The 21407-nt window shown below is 40.0% G+C and overlaps 1 protein-coding gene across 3 annotated transcripts in view; it reads left to right on the forward strand.

Moving 5' to 3' along the window:
- The first annotated feature begins 1353 nt into the window (after nucleotides 1-1353).
- SASH1 (SAM and SH3 domain containing 1) overlaps nucleotides 1354-21407 on the forward strand; it is a 569022-nt gene continuing 548968 nt past the window's right edge. For all 3 annotated transcript variants that reach the window (XM_034418982.3, XM_034418987.3, XM_034418988.3), the window contains exon 1: nucleotides 1354-3665. In XM_034418982.3, the coding sequence (XP_034274873.1) occupies nucleotides 3180-3665 (486 nt within the window). In that variant the 5' untranslated portion in view covers nucleotides 1354-3179. The remainder of the gene's footprint in view (nucleotides 3666-21407) is intronic.

Below are 21407 nucleotides of genomic sequence, written 5' to 3' on the forward strand. Positions count from 1 at the left end.
TCACCGTGCTTAATGCATTAGGCGGTGTTGCCTTCCTTCCTCAACCCACCGCGTCTATAGTTTGAAAAAGTTCTGGGAAATCCGGACTTCTCAGAACTAGTAGTAGTAGTGAGTTAAAGCAGAAAATGACAGCGAAACACACCAGCCAATCATGGCAGGGATGATCGAGACGGTCTCTTTTTTTCTCCTCTGTAATGAAGGAAATGAAAGAGATATTTTCGGTTAATGGCAAAGCCGGAATTGGGTGGTTTACAATTTTAATCTGCGAATCAAGCTGTAGAAACTTTCTCCGCTTTTTGCTCTTCAGGAACCAACTGCGCCCCTCTCCCACCACACCAAACTTCATCAGTCAAGGAAATATGTACCTGAAAGTCTATGGACATTCTCAGTCAACCAAGAAGCTTCTTCAGTAATCTTGGATGAGAAGCGAAACTTCTTCAAAGAAAAACCAGAAAGTCAAGTTGCCTCTTGAAAAAAACACCTTTGGGATATGTACTTGAAACCGATGACTTTTCTTGATCCAAAAATAAAAGCTATACATGAATAAAGTGTGAATAATATATCTGTAGTGTTTCTCAAGCTTGACAATTTTAAAATGTGAGGACTTCAACTCCCAGCAATGATGGCTGGGGGATGCTGGGAGTTGAAGTCCTCAAAGTTGCCAAAATTGAGAAATATTGGTGCGGAGGTGGGGTTGTAGAGTTGTACAACAGTCATAATTTCCTCTCCCTTTTCCTTCTTTGCTTCTGCAAGGGAGATTTATCAAGGCAAGGTGAGAAGGAGCCACCAGCCAGTATAGTCCATATCTGGATAATTTCCTCTGAAAGTTTCCATTTCTGGGGCGTGTCAAAAATGCCCAAATGCTGCATCTCTTTGGGTTTCCTCACCCATTTGCTGGGCAGCTAGAAGAGAAGATTGGCTTACTATGCTGTTCAAAGACAGTTGGAGTTTTCACTTCTCTGCAGGGGAACAGGCATCTTTGGTCATTTGCGTTATTCCCACAAGTTGCTTAGAGATTTGGGATAGGCATAAACCTCTAGTCCTTTGTAACATTGTAGAACCAATCTTAGCAATCTTTCAGACTTCAATTCCCAGAATTCTCTAGCCAGCACAGGGAATTCTGGGAACTGAAGTCCACAAGCATTAAACTTGCCAAGGTTGGACACCCCCATTGTAGAGGGTTTTTCCTCACCACCAATTTCTAGCATCTTCTTGTGTTAGCCAACTTTTCCTGTTCTGATAAATTTATAATTGTCTTTCAATTGCTTGCCACAATAAAGGCCAGGTCACACTACTACACACTACAAAGAGAGAAAATGGCCACAAAGAAGAGACCAGAGAATAGCCTTGAGGTATCTAACCAATAGGTTTCCATTGTAGTTTATTGAAGTTGGGCAGCTAATCAATTCAAACAAAGGTCTGTTGCCCAAACAGAGGGAGGGAGGCATCTCTTACACAGCAGCAGTCTCTGTTGGCAAATCTGAGTTGAATGACCCAAGATTTGGGTACCTGGATATAATCCTCGTGATTTTATGAGTTTCACAAATGATTGCTGGATTAGAACATTGTTGGTGCCACAGAGAAAGTAAGTTGATGGGTGTTTTCTCGTGAGCAGTTAATGTACACCTAGCCCTCCCTGTATGAATAAAAGGGAAGAGCTACCATAAATCGTGCTACTATCTTCTGTTCACCTGTCCTGTGAAGTAAAGACCTTATGAAAGGGCTGCTAATGTTTTTAGACCCCTCACCAGTGCCATGCTTTTCAAATATATCTTGTTGCCATGGTTTGTCACAAGACGTACATGGGGGGGGAGCAGGGAACAAGATAAACCATCATTCAGGGAGGGGTTGGCAGAGGATTCCAGAAGGAAAAGATTACACGGGGAAAGCGCTAGCATCTGTGCGGAGGCTGCTCCTCATCTTCTGATGTTAGGGTGTGTGCAATCCAACTTGTTTAATGAAGCATGAACGAGCAATTGAAGGTGAGGAAGAGACGAGATAGGCACAGCTGCTGCTGCTTTTTGTTGAATGCGCGCTTCCTTATTCCTGGTGCTCCAAAAGGGCACTTTTCGGGGGGCTAAAGAGATCCCGGAATTCCTGGCCTTGGAGCGGGACAGGCTGTTGCTCGAGAGAAGAAGCCCTCTCCAATCCTTTTTTTTAGCCGGCGGTAATCCCGTGGAAAGGAGAGGCTGCTATTGGCTGCGGGTTTACTATTTGCTCTGCGCTCTCCTCTCCAAATAACGGTGGCACTTTCAGAGGCACCTTTTTTTCCCCCCCAAATACGCCGAGCCGCCTCCCTTTCTTGGCTCCGCGGCCGGCATTACCGCGCGCGAGGTCTCTGGAGGATGTGAGGCGAAAGGTGCAAATTCCAGCCTTACGAGGGGGGAGAAAAAAAAAAAGGCGGGAGCCGGGAAACTTGATTTTCCGGCCTTTCCTAGCTATATACGGCGAAGGGTTTCTCTGCACCCCTCAAGACAAGAGGGGAGGCGAGGGACGCGGCTTGGGAAATAAAGGTCGGGGGATGACATGGTGGCTGGTCGGATGAGGTCTGGACTTCTTCGCTTTTCGCACAGACCAGCGGGAGAGCGCAGTCAGCAGCGAGCGAGCGAGCGTCTGCTCCCGCCCCACGTGAATACGAGGTTGGATTAAAATGTAGGCGCGCAAGCACACGGAGCACACAGCGCTGCGTTGAGGGAGCAACCGCGGGCGAGGAGAGCTGGAAAAGAACCGCCTAGCAAGCCGGAGAGAAGCCTCCAGAGACGGCAGGGGGCCGGGAACGGTTGCCGAGACAGGCGGTCGCCAGTTTACAGTTGGCCATGGGACCGGGCGGGAAGCTCGGGGTGGGTGGGGGCAAGGGACGGAGGCCGTAGTCCCCTTCTGAGAGCCGGGGACGCCCATGACTGAGGAAGCTCGCAGAGGGACTCGCCGCAAGGTGTGCTTAGCGCCGCCCGAGACTCGAGGCTCCCATCGCGCCGGGACCGAACCGTCTTCATTCTCGTGCAAGGGAGGCTGATTTTCGCCGAACGCCAGTTTCGGCGTTTCTCTCAGCCGATGCCTATATCACGTCCGGATTTGGCTGCCGGGCTTTGCCTTTTCCGCCGGCGGGGCTGCGGGGGTTTTGCAAAAGTTGCCTTTCGCACCTCCTCCTCCTCCTCAGGCCTCCCGGGCTGCTTTCCACCATGTGCGCCAACGTCGTTTACGAATGGTTGAAGACCCTGAAACTCACCCAGTACGCCGAGGCTTTCGTGGATAATGGCTATGACGACCTGGAGGTGTGCAAGCAAATCGGGGAGCCGGACCTGGATGCCATCGGGGTGTCGCTGCCCCAGCACAGGCGGCGTCTCCACGAAGCCGTGCGGAGGCTGAAGGAGGAAGACGAGACCACCGCCGGCCTCTACTTCACCTTGGAGCCGCAGCCCCTTCGGCGGGGCTCGCCGGCACCCGACATCTACACCAGCCGCCTGGTGGAGCCGCGCGAAGCCAAGACGTGGAAGGACCCACCTCGTCAAACGCCCCCGCCGGGTCACTCTCGGGGGCCGCCGCGGAAAATGGAACTCAACTCCCAGGAGTTGATCACTTACCCCAAACTCAGACTGAAAATCATGATTAGGGATAAACTCATCCGCGATGGGATCACTCTCAGCAAGCCCCCTTATTCCAGCAAGGTAAGGTAGCCGTGCCTTTAAAATCCTGTTGGCGTTGCTGGTTTTTCTCGCCGTCGTTGCTACTGTTGTTGCCTTAACTCTCCTGGTTGGATGGAGAACGCACTGCAAAGAGTGAACTTTTTTCCGCTTTTCTCGCCAACTTGAGTTGATTTGCTCTTAGGTTTGTTTGTAGGTAGGCAGCGGGGTTTGTTTTGGTGTCTTGGAGAAGTCGTTTTCGGATGTGAAAATAGTTAAGCTGATGAATACAGGTGTGGACATAGTAAGTCTCATAATGGCTCAGTGAAGCTTCATTGCCTTGCACTTCCCTTGGAATATTTGTGGAAGAAGATGGCAATATGATGAAGCCAGTAGTGTTTCTTAGTACTTCAGTTTGATTCTTGAAGGTGGAAAGTGTGTTTCATAGCAGAGTTATCTGAATTGCAATAGCTAAGGTGGAAATGTTTGTTTATTTATTTGTTGAGGTGTGTCAAAATACCTGGCACAATCCACAAAGACATATTGAATTAGGAGAAAAAAGTTAAATAATGCATGTTTCTTTATAGTTACTCTTAAACTGGGAGCTTGCATCCAGTTTCTGTACATGCTTATTCACAAGTAAGTGGCACCTCAATGAAAGTGATTGCCCAGAAAGCACAGGTATCACTCAAGTTTGTTCTTTTATGGACAAAACACCTGTGTTAAGTGATCTAAAAGAGGCAGTGTATCTACTGACAATCAGTGTCAAGCTCTGAAGATTTTTAAGGAAAGTGTCAAGTATCTGCAAGTCTTTTTACCGAATTCAATAATTGGCTTGATTTCTTAGACGTTTTTAAAATCATGCTTTTGTACAAGAAGCAGACAATTTACAGAATGTTTAATAAACTCAATAGCACCACATGAGAACTTCAAGTTAATTTATTTCCACTGCAGAATTGGTTTGTGTGAGTGACAGGTAAAATCATTATCACAATCTTGTATATCTAATATAAATCTATAATTTTATAAGCTTCTCACAGATGGGCATTGCGCTCACAAAACATATATTTCACAGATGTCATGGATAATGGATATGACTAGCTAGCATACAGGAAAAAAACAGTTCTAAATGCAAATAAATGAATGAATGGAAGTGAAAATCTGAAGGAAGAAACATAATGTCACTCTGTCAAAAGAGGTATGCTGTGCTATAAACTGATATGAAATGAAATGGTGTTAAGGAAGAGCTGTGTTAGTTGTGAAATGTATGTCAGAATAATTCAGAAATAATTGTAAAAAATATGCACAGGCACACATATACAGAATTCAGCCATGCGATCTAAAGGAATATAGTATGATTACAACTGAGAATATTGTATACTACTACATTAAAATGAATAAAATCTTTCCTTTTCCCCCAGTTTTAGGCAGATCATAGCACCTCTCTGACAAGCCAGAGAGTAATAACAACCCATATTCAGGGTACCAGATGTCTAATATGAATTGACAAATAATGGTGTGTAAACTCTCGTATCCACTGTAAATGAATCATTTTCTGAAGCAATTTGCCCATGGTTGTTAGTCATAGAACTTTTTTATGGATTATAGAAAAGCTGTTCCTCTACTGATAATTTAGTCTGAAATTATTTTGAGAGGCACAAACATAAAACATAAGCCTTGGTAATATTTTCTAATGGGACAACATAAACATGTTTTCCATTTTGATTTTTACAATGAATATTTCTTACATTGATTTCTTTTTGTGGGGAAAAATATCAGGTATATGAAAAATATTAGAAAATCAAGTATTGTTGCTTACATTTCTTTAAAGTATCTTATATTTTCCTATGGAGAATAATTAAAAATTAGATGCTCTGTCCCCAACTTTGGCAAGGAGTTATTATAATGCTGGTTCTGATGAACAATATAAAGAATAATTGGCTTATATCTAACACAACATTTCAGGCTACTGAACTTAAAATAGCTAAATATCCTTAGTTATTTCATTAAGTTCCATAGTGTTTCTCATTTCTGTATTTAATATTTCTAATAATTGAAAAAACATTCATTTATCACTTCCTTTTGTAGTCAACTATTTTTTATTTAATTTTTATCTTGTTTTTATTACTTTATAAATCTCAAATATTCCTAATACTTCTTTCACCTTTAATGAAAACTATTCCAGAATTGGTAAAAATATAAAATCATCAATGAAAAACATTTTAAAAAGTGATAGAAGAAAACACTCATATTACAAATTTGAGTGTAATAGTTACAGTGGGCCATTAATTAGTCAGCATGTCAGCAAAGAATCTTAACCATTAAGCGCTGAATTAAAATTAAGTTAGTGCTTGGCATACACTGTTTCAGATGCCAACACACATTGGTACTATCTCAAATCACTACCAGATGTTCCAACCAGCATTAGGACAAGTTGGGACTTCCACTCCCCAGTTCTGCCACCAGGTATATAACAGCACAGGCAGGTCAGATTTCCATGTCCTAAGGCTGAAATGACTTACATGAGAAATAGCTGTTGTATAAATGTGGAACTGATATTGATCTTCAGAGCTTGGCTAGGAATCCATTGATTTGAAAAGACATGAGAAAAATGGCTGAGGACTTAAATCCCTAGGTCTGTCTCAGCCCCCCCCCAAACACACACAGAGTGTACGAGATTGTTGAATATATAGAATATGTTTGGAAAGGAGTTTCAACTTGGCACGCATTGGACACAGACTGATTTTGTGACTGTAATCAAAATCATTATTCCTGATGCTCCGATTCCAGTGACATGCCTACATTGCAAGCAGAGTTGGCTTATTTAAAATAATTTTCTAATGACAATTTAGAATAGGATTTGATCTGTCCTTGTTCTTGCTCTATGAGTTCCCCTATTTGTTCTTTCCCTATGCTGTCTTACAAGATCCTGACCTCTGTAACTATTGGAGATCATTATCCTTTCCCCATCATATTTGAAATCTTAGAATGGATGTCAGATTGGTCATTCTGGGTCGATAGTTCATGCCAGAAAAGGACATGGGGAATGTGACATTTAAGGTGCATCCATATATCTGCTTTGCTATGTTTTACTTCCATCCCGGAGCTGTCAATATAAAACACAAGATGCTAACAAGGTAGTGATTGCCTATATTTCCCATGTTGAAATTTGAGTGTCACCAACCATGCAAAAAATTACTCCTAATTGGTGCATAGTATGTGTGCTGCAGTGGTGGGTTTTTACCGGTTCGCCCCGGTTCAGGCGAATCAGTAGTACCAGTGGCGGGAGGCTTCACCCATACGCCCGGGTGTCATCAAATATGCTCTGTGCATGCGAGCAAACTGGTAGCAAAGGTAAGTGAAACCCACCACTGGTGTGCTGGTGTAGTTTTTGGAAGCTCCAAGCGCCTATCCCCAAACCATTTTCTTCTGTTCTTTTCCAAGGGACTATTGACCTATCAAGCTAAAGATCACTAAATGGAAGCAAAGAGTTTGCTTCTCTTGACTGCAGTGCAGTAGTTATCTGGATTTGTGAAGCTCAAATGCAACTGCTGCATAAGTACAGATAGTACTTGACTTATGACCACAGTTGAGCCCAAAATTTATGTTGTTAAGTGAGACATTCGTTAAGTAAGTTTTCCCCATTTTAAGACTTTTCTTGCCACAGTTATTAGGTGAATCACTGCAGTTGATAAGTTAGTAACCTGGTGATTAAGTGGCTTCCCCATTGACTTTGCTTGTCAGAAGGTTGCCAAAGGTGATCACATGATCCCAGGACACAGCAAAGGTCATAAATATGAACCAGTTGCCAAGCATCTGAATTTTGATCACATGATCATGGGGACGGATGCTGCAAAAGTTGTAACTATGAAAAACGGTCATAAGTCACATTTTTCAGTTCCGTTGTACCTTTAAACAGTCACTAAACAAACTGTTGTAAGTCGAGGACTACCTGTATTCTTGGACCCAGGGTTCAAGAGCATAGTTTTATGTATAGCAATATCATCTGTGTGGTGCTCTCTGGTACATCCATGTAATTTTTCTAAACTATTCTTATTGACCTTTCAGTTAGTTGAACTAATGGCCATGAGGTGGCAGGAAAGAGGTTTTTTTTGTTTGTTTCTCAGCTGCCATCTAGTAGTCATGTAGAGATGTGCAGCTGGGAAGCAGCTGCAGGATAAGCATTGAAGGCTGGAGAAATCATCCCTTTACAAATTTTTGTATTAAATCACAGCCTGCATATGTCTCTGGTAATCCAAAAGTGTGGGAGGGGAAAATGAGTCTATATGGTGAAGCCATATCTATTCTAAGTTACCTTTTAAAATAAAACAATCTTTTATAAAGAACATTCAATAGAAAGGAGTTAGGAATCAAAGCTTCATGGAGAAGAGTGATTACAGTGAAGGGAATTCCTCCTTACCAATCAGGCAATAGGTGCATAAGAACCAAGTTCTTTTAATTACACATACAATTATATGCATTAAAATGAGGAGGAGTTGTTCAGTTTTGGGGCTTTGCACTCTCTAGGGAAGGTAGTTAACCAATTAAAATTAAATTTTAAAACAAGCAAGTAAGGGGCTCTTGACAAACAGGATTATGGTTTCACCTGCAGAGAAAACAGTACTGCAGAACCACTGACACTTGGCATTGAATGCAGGGACAGAATGGAAGGGGTAATCCACAGCAGACATGGCAGGTCAATTTTAGCCAAACAGACTGGTGTCCCCGAATTTTCCATCAATATATTATCCAGAGTATCTTGAATTTGTTAGCCCTGCAAAGTAATCCAGGCAAGAAGCATAACACAAAGTATTAGTTCTATCAAAGAGCCATGGTGGTGCAGTAGTTAGAATGTAGTATTACAGGCTAACTCTGCTGACTGCCAGCAGTTCGATCCTGACCGCTCTACTTGCTATCCCACCATTAAATTCCATGGAAGATTTACCTTTACAGCCCTTCCTAGATAATTTTTTCTCAGGATAGAGATCCTTGCATTTTACTTGAAAATCATATTTGTTTTGTTTCAGTTTGCACTGGTTGAATTTATAGAATAGAATATACGTACATAAAACAATACTGTGAGGATTAAGTGTTCAGCAGAGTGATGGCATGAGGGGAAAAAATTGTCTCTGTGTCTAGTTGTTTTGACATGCAATGCCCTATAGCAGCATCCTGAGGGGAGGAGTTGAAACAGTTTATGTCCAGGATGTGAGGGGTCTGTAGATATTTTCTCAGCCCTCTTTCTGACCCTTGCATTATACAGGTCTTCATTGGAAAGCAGGCTGGTTGCGATTGTTTTTTCTGCTTTTTTCCCCCCTTGGAAACTGTACCTATCGTGTTTGGTTGCTGTACCAAACCAAACTATAGTACAGATGACAGAGTCAATAATTCTTCTGTAGAACTGTGCATTGATATAACCATTTCTCCAAATATAAGGTAATATCAAAATAAAAGAATAAGTCTTGAGATAGAGTTTCACCCTAGGGGTGTAGAAAACATTTTGGTTTTAAATTAATTGAATACAATATGTCCTCTTTCAAACATGACACTGTTCGTTCATATTTAAAGCAACATTTTTATGTGTTTGAAACAAGATGTTTTGATCTGTTTGGAAGTGCTTTGAGCTTAAAACATTGTTTCCAATAAGGTCAAAACAGTTCATTACAGACTTGAAACAACTGTTTCAAACTTGAAATAAAGAACTTTAGAATAAAAAAAAGATTTAATTTTGAAACACTTTGTAGACTAGTAGTTTGTACCATGTGTTAAACTGATTTACAATTTAATCTAATGCATGTTCCATCAATATTGAGGCCAGAGTTGTGAGAAATGTACATAGGACTGCAACAATAGTTTCTGCAGTCCTAGAAAGAGAGCCTGGGAGAATTGTTTATTATTAGTCCTGACAAAAGTCTGAGGACTGTACCTGAAGTTCCTGAAAGAGCATCACACAAAGAATGTTAAGATTTATTTATTTATTTATTTATTCATTTATTTTATATCCCATGTTTATTATTTTTACAAATATTATTAATAATAATAATAATAATAATAATAATAATAATAATAATAATAATAATAATAATAATAATAATAATAATAATAATAATAATTCAATTTATATACCGCCCTTCTCCTATTGGACTCAGGGCGGTGCACAGCCAAGTATAAAAAACATACCAATACAAAATTTAAAATCAATTAAAAGAATTATACAGCTTTGGCCCACAGTTTAAAACAATCCAATTAAAACCCAATTTACACTTAAAAAGCTAAAAAGAGCTAAAAGGGGGGGGTTTCACGCCAGCCCTGCTTGATGGAAAAGGCCCGGAGATCTGGTATCCTTCGTATCTCCGGGGGCAAATCGTTCCAGAGGGCAGGTGCTGCCACAGAGAAGACCCTCCCCCTGGGGATCGCCAGCCGACATTGCCTGGCTGACGGCACCCTGAGGAGTCCCTCTCTGTGGGAGCGTACTGGTCGGTGGGAGGCTATCGGCGGTAGAAGGCGGTCTCGCAAATACCCAGGTCCAATGCCATGAAGTGCTTTAAAGGTGGTAACCAACACCTTGAAGCGCACCTGGAAGACCACTGGAAGCCAATGCAGCTCGCGCAGGAGAGGCATCACATGGGAGCGTCCTCTTGCTTCCATAATCCCCGCGCGGCTGCATTCTGCACCAGTTGGAGCCTCCGGGTGCTCCTCAAGGGGAGCCCCATGTAGAGAGCATTGCAGTAGTCCAGGCGGGAAGTGATGAGCGCCTGAGTGACTGTGCGTAAGGACTCCCGATCCAGAAAGGGCCGCAACTGGCGAATCAGGCGGACCTGATGAAAAGCCCCCCTTGCCACAGCCGTCATATGCTCTTCCAAAGACAGCCGTGTATCCAGGAGGACGCCCAAGTTGCGAGCCCTCTCTGTGGGAGCCAATGATTAACTCAATAACTCAAGGTGGGAAACATTTCCAACAAATCTTGTTTTTCCTATTTTCCACACAACAACAACTGTCTTATGAGATGAATTGGGCTGAGAGAGTGTGACTAATCCAATGTCACTCAGGTAGATTTCATGGCTAAGGAAGGACTAGAACTCAAGGTCTCCCAGTTTCTAGCTTGGTGCATTAATCACTAGATCACTCTTTTCCCTTCCCTTCCCTTCCCTTCCCTTCCCTTCCCTTCCCTTCCCTTCCCTACCCTACCCTACCCTACCCTACCCTTCCCTTCTCAACAGGAAACAATGGTTTATTCCATTGAATATTTGGAAGAACCTGGAAGTTACTGAAAAAGATTATAAAATACTGCTTGCTAGATTTATTTGAGGAGAGTTTGTGTAGTGTATTGAGCCTGTTCCATGAAGAAGGCCCCCTGTTGGTATAGAGTAACGTTCTGTAATGTGATTGGTTGGCCGCCTGACAGCCGGGGTATATAAGAGCTGTCAGGCAGAGTTCATGCATTGTTATTGTTGTTGTTAATGGCCAAATGGTCTAGTGTTAATTAAAGCGTGGTTTACCTCAGGACAGAGTCCGCTTTCATTGATTCAGCCGGTATTTGCCATTTGTTTATCAGGGAAGCTGTGAATTGAACTCTCACTGAGTAAAGGGTTGGACTCAGTAGCCAAACTAGACACTTCCAACTGATGATCCTATGAATCAGCCAGGATGAAGGAGTACAAATAGTGTGCCCAGTATTTGGTTGCAACTTTTATTGTTGTTTACTTTACTGTTAACATTTAATTAGGCATTATGGCTTCAGGAATGAATCAATACAATTAAAGGATTGTTTTTCTTCTTTTGGATGCCATATGCTAATAGGCAGATGTGGCAGGCATCTGTTTGTTTATATAATAATTTTCATAGTTGTGCACTGCTCTGAGTAAACTACAAAAGATTTCCAAACACATATTAGACAAATAAGCTTTCTGTTTCAGGAATATTCAGGTAAAGTAAGAAGGAATGTTTGCTTATAAAATGTATGTGAAGAATGTAATAAATAACAGTGATAGATATAGGCATGATTGACAAATGAATTTTACCAGTCAACCATCAAGGTATGGTGAATGCAATTTCAGTCTAGCTCAAATTACACTTCCACACTATATAAAAAAAAAGCAGCAGTGATGGGAATTTATACAGCTAATGAATACTAATTATATAGCCAATAAAGAATGGTTAAAATGGCTAACAAATTATTAAAAATGAATGGAAGTTGGAGTTTCTTAATGTAAAAAAAATTAGGGTTGTACAAGTATAGGACATGTCATGAGGAATTAGGCATTCTATTCATCTTACATATAGACTAATTAGTATCTGATAGTTTAGTGAAATTTAATTAGAGCTTCTAATTGAAATAAATGACCTGACCCGACCTTATCCATTCTTGAGAAACTTTATTCCATTTTCCCCCTGTGAGAATTGTACACTATATGAGCAAAAATAACATTGCTTAAAGAGAGACACATATTAAATGTGCCCATCTAAATAAAATGTTCAATAATTTTAGTATAGTATAGAAGACTTAACATAGATTTTAAAAATCATAATAAAATTATGATTTGTGATGCAGGAATATGCTTTTTGCTTGTGTTCAAACATTATTCATAAATGCTGATCTTCTCTAATACAGAGGGAAAATTGTACTAGCTCTTAAGACATAAAAAGGAAAACTCATACAGATGGAGAAAATTATGTCTATGATTGTTGTTAAAATAGCATACTCTCTATAGTGTAATTTTCTACTGCATTTTTATGTGGATTTTATAATATTAATTGCAAAAAACTTTTTACAGAGTCTCTAGATAATTCATTTGTCTTATATTTATAGAGTAATAGGTATGTTCTTTTGTCCAGAAATAAAAGCTCAGATATGTAGCTAGCATCTGTCAACAATGCATTCAATTATTTGACTCCCAAGTATATTTTAGTATTAAAATATACTTCATGTTCTTTGAAATAAAATAGACCCGTATAGCTCAGGAATTACTTTTTTTTTGAAATTGTAATATATAATTGTATATTTTAAAGTTGGATTTGATACTTTTAGATATTATTTTAGAATTGGATTAATGTTTTCACCTGTAATTTAGGAAGTATTTCCAATTCCCATCGTCAAAAGACTACAGCATTAAATAACATAAAAACATGAGTTATCCTGGAGTCAAAAGACGTATCTTGTGAACCAAAAAACATCCACTGGAAAAAGTAAAATAGATGCTGCATAGTGGTTTTGCTTATTATCCCAATATATATGTGATAGATATACCTACATTATTTATTTTGAACAATATTTGTTGGCATAAATGAGCTCCAGTATCATTTGAAAGCTGTTCAATTTCATTTCAAAATTATAAAATTTCTTTATCTGCTTCACTGTGAGGACACTGAGAGGATATTTTCAGGAGTGTGTGCTCATTTAAAAAACAGCCCTAATTTTGTTTTCTTATTTTCAACTTTACTAATAAATTGATTTTCTTTTCTATAGAGTAACTATTCTGTCACTGAGAATGCACACTTCTTATAATCACAACTATGGTACCTTAGATTGTACATTGGATTCTACATTGATACATATTTTTTCAATTTTTAAAAGATTTTAAAAAACCAACCAATTGTAAACCCAATATTCAAATAGGCTAATGTAAGGATTTTCTTGTGAAGCTTTAAGAGTCTCAAATTTTGATGTATAGGGTGTGAGGGATTCATACATCTTCAATCTATGGATTGTTTAATGGTTCTCCAAGGGAAGCCTTTCAAAGAAGAAATAGATTTATGAAACAGTGCATACCATGAATCTGAGACAACACTCTCTCATTCACTATTGTATCAATGTGGGAAAAGTATTCAAATTTAAACTGGAACACACTTTTCATATATTTTATTTAAATATGTTGTATCCTTAAATTAATTATTTTAAAAATGATGTAAAGATGTTATTCAAATTTCTGAATTACGGTATCTATATGCTCTGAGCAAAAATGATTACTGTATGATATATAATCTTAACTGAATGTGCAAGACGTAAGCTTTTGGACTTTTTGGCTGTTCAGTTTAATTACAGTAGGCAGGTTTTTTTTCCCTAAAATAGCAATTAAGTGATGCAATATTATAAACCATTATATGCCAAATTATGAGTAAGTACACAATTACTGATAATTTGGCAAGTATACTGGTTTATAATTGAAGTTTGAGGTTCCCATTTATTAAAACATTACCGTACTGTGTTTATCACAGTTATGCATAATGAATCTCCTTCTCTACCAATAGGATGGAACTTCAGTGTCATATCTGATAAATCCCGTAAACTCATATAATTATGTTATAGTATACTATGCATTACAATAAGTCATCATCATCTTTTATATAATTAGAAGATAATACAGGTAGTCCTTGACTTATGTCCACTATTGAACCCAAAATTTCTGTTTCCAAGTGAGGCAGTTGTTAAGGAACCTATTTTATGACCTTTCTTGACACATTTGTTAAATGAATCAATGCAGTTGTGAAGTTAGTTACATGATTGTTAAGTGAATGTGGCTTCCCCATTGACTTTGCTTATCAGAAGTGTTAGGAATAAGACTATTACCTAACTTGTTGGGTTGGCAATATATAAACCATCAATGTATGTTTGCAGTGTATTGCAATTGTATTGTATAGCTTTAAGACTACTGTATTGCATCATACTGTGTCCTGATTGGTTAGCTTTGTTGCCAATGTTCTTAAGAGGGAGCTAGAAACATGGCTTGCTCTTTTTGTTGTTCTTGCTCTCTGATATCTCTATCTGACTTACTATATTACTGTTTGCAACTCCAGAAGAACTGTTTACTGTGTATGACTGGTACGACTGGTATGAAGACTTTGTTTATTGGACTGTGCTTTATTTTTCCTGAATGTAAACTGTAACACAACTCAGTGTATCTGTGTGGTGACTGTGCTTATTCATAACTACTCTCAACCGATTTCATGTGCACACCCTTGCTACTCAAGAGTTATTCCTTAACAAGAAGGTTACAAAAGGTGATCACATGATCCCAGGATATTGCAACCGTCATAAATATGACTCATTTGCCAATTGTATTAATTTTGATCACATGACCATCAGGATGCTATGAGTCATAAGTGTGAAAAACGGTCATAAGTCACTTTTTTTAGTGCTATTGTAACTGACCATTTGAGAGTCACTAAATGAACCTGTTGTAAGTCGAAGTCCACTTTTAAAGAGTATTGTTGAAAATACGATAGAAAAATATGTTGTAGGAAAAAATGTCCTTTTTAAATGAGAGATCAATACTATTGGGGATAGATGCAACAAAGTATGCATTATTGGCATATTCAAAGTACAGTAATTACTGGGCTCTTTGCCACAGAATGGCAGTAGCATTCCAAACTAAGCAAGGTTACATATTACAATGTACATAAGAAAGATAAAGAAAATGTTGTAAATCACAACACAATCCTTATACCACAATGTCTTTGATAAGAGATTGGTTAAATGTGTTCAATATATAAATGCATGTAAAGTTTCTCTTAAAAGTATGATGGATGAAAAGGATTTCTAAACATTTTCTCCAAGTGATAGCTTCCCACAAAGTTGCTAGTAATAAGAGCTTTTTTGGTAGGAAAGGACAGAATTCCATTTGGAATGAATTTCACTGGAATTGCAGTATGAGAACTGGAGTAAGAGTCAAAAGCAGACTAATGTTATATGTATTAGTCAGTTATCATGTTATAATATGATTATCTGAATTGCCAATATTAGTGACAACCATAAAAGGTTTCATATTGCTGCATTTCAATTCCATGGGCTTTGCAGTAGCCTACAATTTGAGCATTGATATCTTCTAAGGAAAATCTTTTAGAAGTTTCTTCCTTGTTATTTAATCAAGAATGGTAAAACACAGTAAACAAACTCAGCCCCATTACCATTTAAATTCAGTACATTGAAAAATATGAGGAGATAAATTATTCCCCCAACAGAATGAAATGGAAAGAGCTATAAGAAAAGAAATTGCAAAAGCTGATTGAAACATAAGAAAAAAGCTTTAGGTTACAGAACACTTCAGTTGGGTACAGTTTTATATCAATGTGAAGCATGAAAAAGAAGTTTGATGGAATTATAAAGTGAAAAAAAAAACCCTATGGATGAAAAAAAGGCATGCAAGAAATTGGTGATTGAAAAAATTGAGAGAAGTGCTGTCTAATGTAGATATGGAAAAAAGATGCAAAGAATGTACTCAAAAGAAAAAGAAACATTAAAAGAGGCAAAGAAAATGCAGAACAAGTTTATATAAAAATAAAATTGTAATTCAATGTAAATTGAAAATTGTTTTAGAAATGTGAAAAGAGTGCAATTTTTACATTAATGGCATGTCATCTGTTCCTAGACTGACCATTACAATGTTTTCCTACTTAATTATCATCTCATAAAGGAGAATCACTGCAGCTTCATCATTTAATTGTAAATTAATGTTATCTGAAGTTGCAAAATACATTTGGGATAGACTCTAAAATACAATTGGCTATATTTAATAATATTGTGTGTACTTCTATATATCCATCTACTGTTGGAAGGGTATCAATACACTCATACAGCCTCTGGGCATCCACCAACATTTCCTTTTTTTAGATTTAGGGTTATGTACATGAAAAAGCGAAGAAGCTAGAGGCTAGGAGAAATCCCATTGTATAAGAAGATTTTTGTTTGAATAGTATTCTACTTTCAAGTCCTACAAAACACTATAATCAAACAAAATTAAAGAAATCTCATGGTGGAGAAATTGATTGAATAACCAATCTAAGTTAATACAAATAAGTGTTACTCACATTTGAAACTGGATTGTGATAAGAACAGTAGTTTTTATTTCTGATAAAAACATCTCATTTTGCCCAACAACCTTTCTTTTTTAATTCCTCTCTACATCTGGAGGAATTCTGTAATATGAAACTTTGGTCCTGTTTCCCAGCATTTTGATGTTATATTTCTGGTTTTGGTCCTAGTCATGAAGAGAATGAGGAGTAAAGTAATTAAATAATTGAGGGAATATGTAAAATAACTGGGAAAATCTTAATAAAATCCTGATAGTGTTTATCCTGACCATTTTCTGCCACTGGGTAGCTTTTTCTTCTGATACTTTTCCTTAAGTTGGGAAAGAGGAATGTCATTCCTGGTTCAGTTTATTAGTTTTCTGTGCCTGAAGCAGGTGACATGTTTCTTCTTGTGAAATTTAAAGCTTCAAATGGCACAGTAAATCTGTTCTAGTCTTCATAGAGGCTTATATTTTTTCCACATTAAGATTGTGGTATAGTATATGAAGCAGAAGCCTGCCAGATTTTGTTGAAATGAAGCTCTTTAGCACAGAAACAGAGACTCCGTTTGCGGCAAATGTTTCAACCAAAGCCTATTTATTCACAGACAAATGTTAAGTATCAAGCATCTGCCTCCCAGCCCTTTTATAAATCAGTGTCAGCATAGGAAAGCTCATAAAATCTACTAGCCTGAAAAAATGTTTACTCTCTGCTCTGCTATGGGCTAGCAAAGAAAAAAATAGAATTGTGGGTCTCTTTTTAAAACAACTTGATGAAGTTCTATGGTGGAGAGAGGAGTTTCCTCTTGCTTCTACTTCAGAAAAATGTAGTTTGCTCATAACTGCCCTTCCCCTCCCCCAAGAATACAAACAGATCTTGAAAAAATTGGGCAAGTTTTATGTACTTGCAGTGAAAACAACTTATCACTTTTAAAATTAATACTGTACCATGAACTTCAGGAAAAACTACAGAAGGCAAGTAGTGACATTTGATTTTCACATTTTTAGTTTTCTGTCATTTTGTCATTAGGTATAGTTGCTTAACTATTAAATAGCTGTCACTAAATAATTTCTGAGTTTGCATTTTTGAAATCTTTCATATCCTTTTTCTAAAATATACCGGAGAAAGGGCAGGGGTCCTCAACCCCCGGTCTGTGGACACTGGTCCATTGCATGCCAGCAACTGATCTGTGCAAACAAGCAAAGCCCCATCTTCAGGATACAGGCAATATGCGAAACCATGTCCCCCCCGGTCTGAAGAAAAACTTCTCTCCACGGAACTGGTCCCTGGTGCCCAAAAGGTTGGGGGCCGCTGCTTTAGGGTACTGACATGAAGCTTTGAATTGGAGTTATATTTGCATTGCTTCTGATTGTCTGTTCGCATACTCATGTTAAACATAAGCTTAAACCAAATTATTAGTGTTGTCTATGCAATTTCAGCTTATCAAGCATTGAAGTGGAATCTAGGTCTTGCTGCCCTAATCACTTTGGAAGATAAAGTAAATGTTTTCAAAGTTATTTCTGCATGACACTAATTCCCAGTGTCAAAATAACTTTAAATGCTGGTGTGAAAATTTATGGATTTCAATTAAAGCTTGTAATGCATCATAATTCTAATTTTATATCCTGTGCAGTGCAGTATTTTGGATTTTTAATGGTTGTTGAGCAGTAACCATAAAAGTTATTCAAAATGCTCATAGTAATTATAAAGATTTGCTGTTGCATATGTATTAAAATTGATGATTTACATTCCAAAAATGCTGTGTAAGGTTGTACTCTTGATACTAGACTACATATTAGTTATAGCCAAGTAATTTAAAGTCTATGAGCCACACATTACAAAGCTATATTATTTATTTTTTGGTAAATAATAATAAATTTGAAATTGATGCTAATTACAATCTTGTATATTAATATATGTGTATCGTTTTGCAGGTCCTTTTTTTAAAATTACGGTAATTGAAAGAGAGATGGGATTTTAGTACCCGCCTTTTATACTGTAAAGTGTAGTCTCTTCTCTTCTATTTGCAGTGTTAAGATTCCCTGCAGAAGTCATTTCCATCAGAAGCACATTTTGATGCTTTTATTGTTATGAATACCTCTTGCCCTCCAATACCTTGCCAATATATTCTCCATAGTGTGGCAATGGGAGGTGCCAGGCTGGGTTATTCTAGGCTCTAGCTCTATGGACTGAGTTGAATTTTCTCAGGTTCTGCCTCCCTGGTGATGGTCCTCAGTTTTTTCAACTCAGTCTCAGTTTATGGACACCTTTTATTTTGCTGCAGAGCTTGTGAGCTGAGCCTTTGATAATCCCTGGATTTCTGATTAGTTTGTATATACACTGCTCAAAAAAATAAAGGGAACATAAGCAGAAGACATCTGAGATCTGAATGACTGAAATAGCCTTATTAAATACTTTGTTTGTTACATACAGTAGTTTTGTGTTCCCTTTAGTTGTTTGAGCAATGTATAAACTACTGTATGTAAAGAACAAAGTATTTAATAAGGCTGTTTCATTCATTCAGATCTCGGATGTCTTCTGCTTGTGTTCTCTTTATTTTTTTGAGCAGTATATATATATTGTTATTTCTCTGTTGACTTTCTTGCAGTCAATAGCTGAATTGAGGGCTTGTCACCCCATTCGTTGGGGTTGAGGATCCGCGGCTGCAGTCTCTTTTAAGTACATGCCCCCAGGACTGCACCAGCCTCTGCGAGCCTTGGCATGGTTTCCCTTGCCTCCGCTTGATTTGTGCTGGTCAGCTGTGTGGCGGCTTTGCTCCCTCGCTGCTGGATTGAGAAGCACTAACGGCCACTCCAGTTAGTGGAGCCTGGGTGGGAGCCACTTTCATTCTTTCTAAAACCGAGCGCTTGTGCGCGAAGAGTGGCAGAGCCGCCAGACTGCATTAGCCTTCTTAGCCTGGCGTAGTTCCTTCTCCAGGAGATGCCATTACTGCGGCCTAGTTTCCTGCAATTTCTCCTTGCGGTTTATAGTCTGGGTGGCTTTGCTCCCCTGGCATCGTTCCACTGCCACGTGGCTGGTGGGGCTCTCTGCAGATGTGGATGGGAGCCCTGGACATTGACAAGCCACATCTTTGCCTGTGGGTTTGCTGGGCGGCCTTACCTGGCAGGACCACTGCACCTGTTGCTGAGGGCCGTTTGAACTTCCCAACGGTTGAAGTCGGTCATTTTGGGTCTCTGGCAGCCATTTTATCCTGCTTGTTGTCATTGGGTTCAGGCCAATATTGCCTTCTCTGCCCTATAGCTCTTTTCAAGGGGTTGGGGCCTTCCCTGCTTCAGTGACCTAGGAGGCTGGGTATATTTTTGCAGGGCCCCTCCTTTTCTTGCTAGATTAGCCCTTTCCTGGCTCAGGACCAATAACTAGCTAAGAGGGCGGAAGTTATTCGCTACCACGATCCTGGTTCCCCTGCCCATTCCGAAATGAGCTGCTATTCCCAGTGGGAGGATTTCCAGGGAGAGGGGGACTTTTCTGATTTTGAACAGGACTCCTTGGACAGACCAACCTTCAGGGGTCTTTTTAACCCTGCACTCCTTAAACCGCTGCTTCTCAAGGCACACACCACTTGAGCCTCCCACTGAAGGCGGGGAGCAGGACTATTTCCTGTTCACTGAATAGACAGTCAAAGAGGACACGATCCCTATCCCGGGGATGTTTCTGGAGATGATCCGTCAGCAGTGGGTTTCCCCGGCCACAGCATCTCTGGCCACTGGACAGGAGACCCATCTATTTGGGGTCAATACAGACCTGCTTAACCTAATACAGGTCCCTAAGGTGGATCCACTGGTGGCCGCATTGACTTCTTCCTCCGTTCTACCGCCTGATGCAGAGGACACCCTAAGGGCGGAGGAACGGAGGGAGGAGATGGCCTCCGCTGGGCTCACCTGGTGGATTCCTGGGCTATAAGGGCATCTACAGCAGCGTCCTTTTTCACAAGGGCATCCGTCCGATGGCGAAGCCTTTCTGCGTGGGGCTTCTAATCTCTGTCACCCAACGCTTCACCGTTATCCTACTAGGGACCTGACGAAAGTTTTACAGGCACTGACCAAGGCACCTTTTGAGCCATTGAGGGAGGCCAGTCTTTGCCTCCTCTTGTGTAAGGTTGCTTTCCTTGTGGCCGTCACATCTGTCCGACGGATATCAGAGTTGGCGGCATTATCGGTGAGGAAGGACCTGTGTATTTTTCACTCTAATAGGGTGGTCCTGTGGTTGGACCCTGCCTTTCTTCCAAAGGTCAACTCCTTGTTTCACCGAGCACAGGAGTTGGTCCTGCCAGATTTCTGTCCAAGGCCTCGGTACGCCTTGGAGCAGACCTGGCATACGCTGGATGTTAGGAGGGCCCTCTGTATTTATATCTCTAGGACCGCTTCCTTCCGGAAGACTGAATCTCTGTTTGTCTCCTTTCAACTGTTGACTCTGGGACACAGGGTGACCCGTTCCACAATAGGGCATTGGCTTAGGGCATGTATATCACGTGCTTACGAGCTTCAAGCTCTCCCGATGCCTTAGGGGATAAGGGCCCATTCTACCTGTAGTGCAGCAACGACGGCAGCCTGGGCTACCCAGGCCTCAGTGGAAGAGATTTGTAGGGCGGCTACGTGGACATCAACATCTCCCTTTATTTGCCAGTACAGGCTTGACTCCTATGCCTCTGCTGAGGAGGCATTTGGGTGACAGGTATTGCAGCGGGTCCATGAAGAGGTTGGGAGGTCAACCAGGACAGTTCCTGCCCGTAGCGCTGGCAAGACTTTGGTATATCCCAGCCTGGCACTTCCCATTGCCACACTATGGAAAAGGAACGTTGGTCCTACCGTGATACGTCCTTTCTCGTAGTGTGGGATGGGAGGTGCCAGCCCCACCCTTTTTCTGTCTGGCCCGACTCCCGATGGGTGGGGAGTTTTATTTCTGTCTTTCAGATGGATTACCATTCGCTTCGTCTTCGTTGTCAAACTGAGTAACGTCACCAAGGAAATGGAACCTCAGAAA

The sequence above is a fragment of the Pantherophis guttatus genome, chromosome 1 (genome assembly GCF_059756535.1).
Source record: "Pantherophis guttatus breed Tessera chromosome 1, ASM5975653v1, whole genome shotgun sequence".
NCBI lineage: Eukaryota > Metazoa > Chordata > Lepidosauria > Squamata > Colubridae > Pantherophis > Pantherophis guttatus.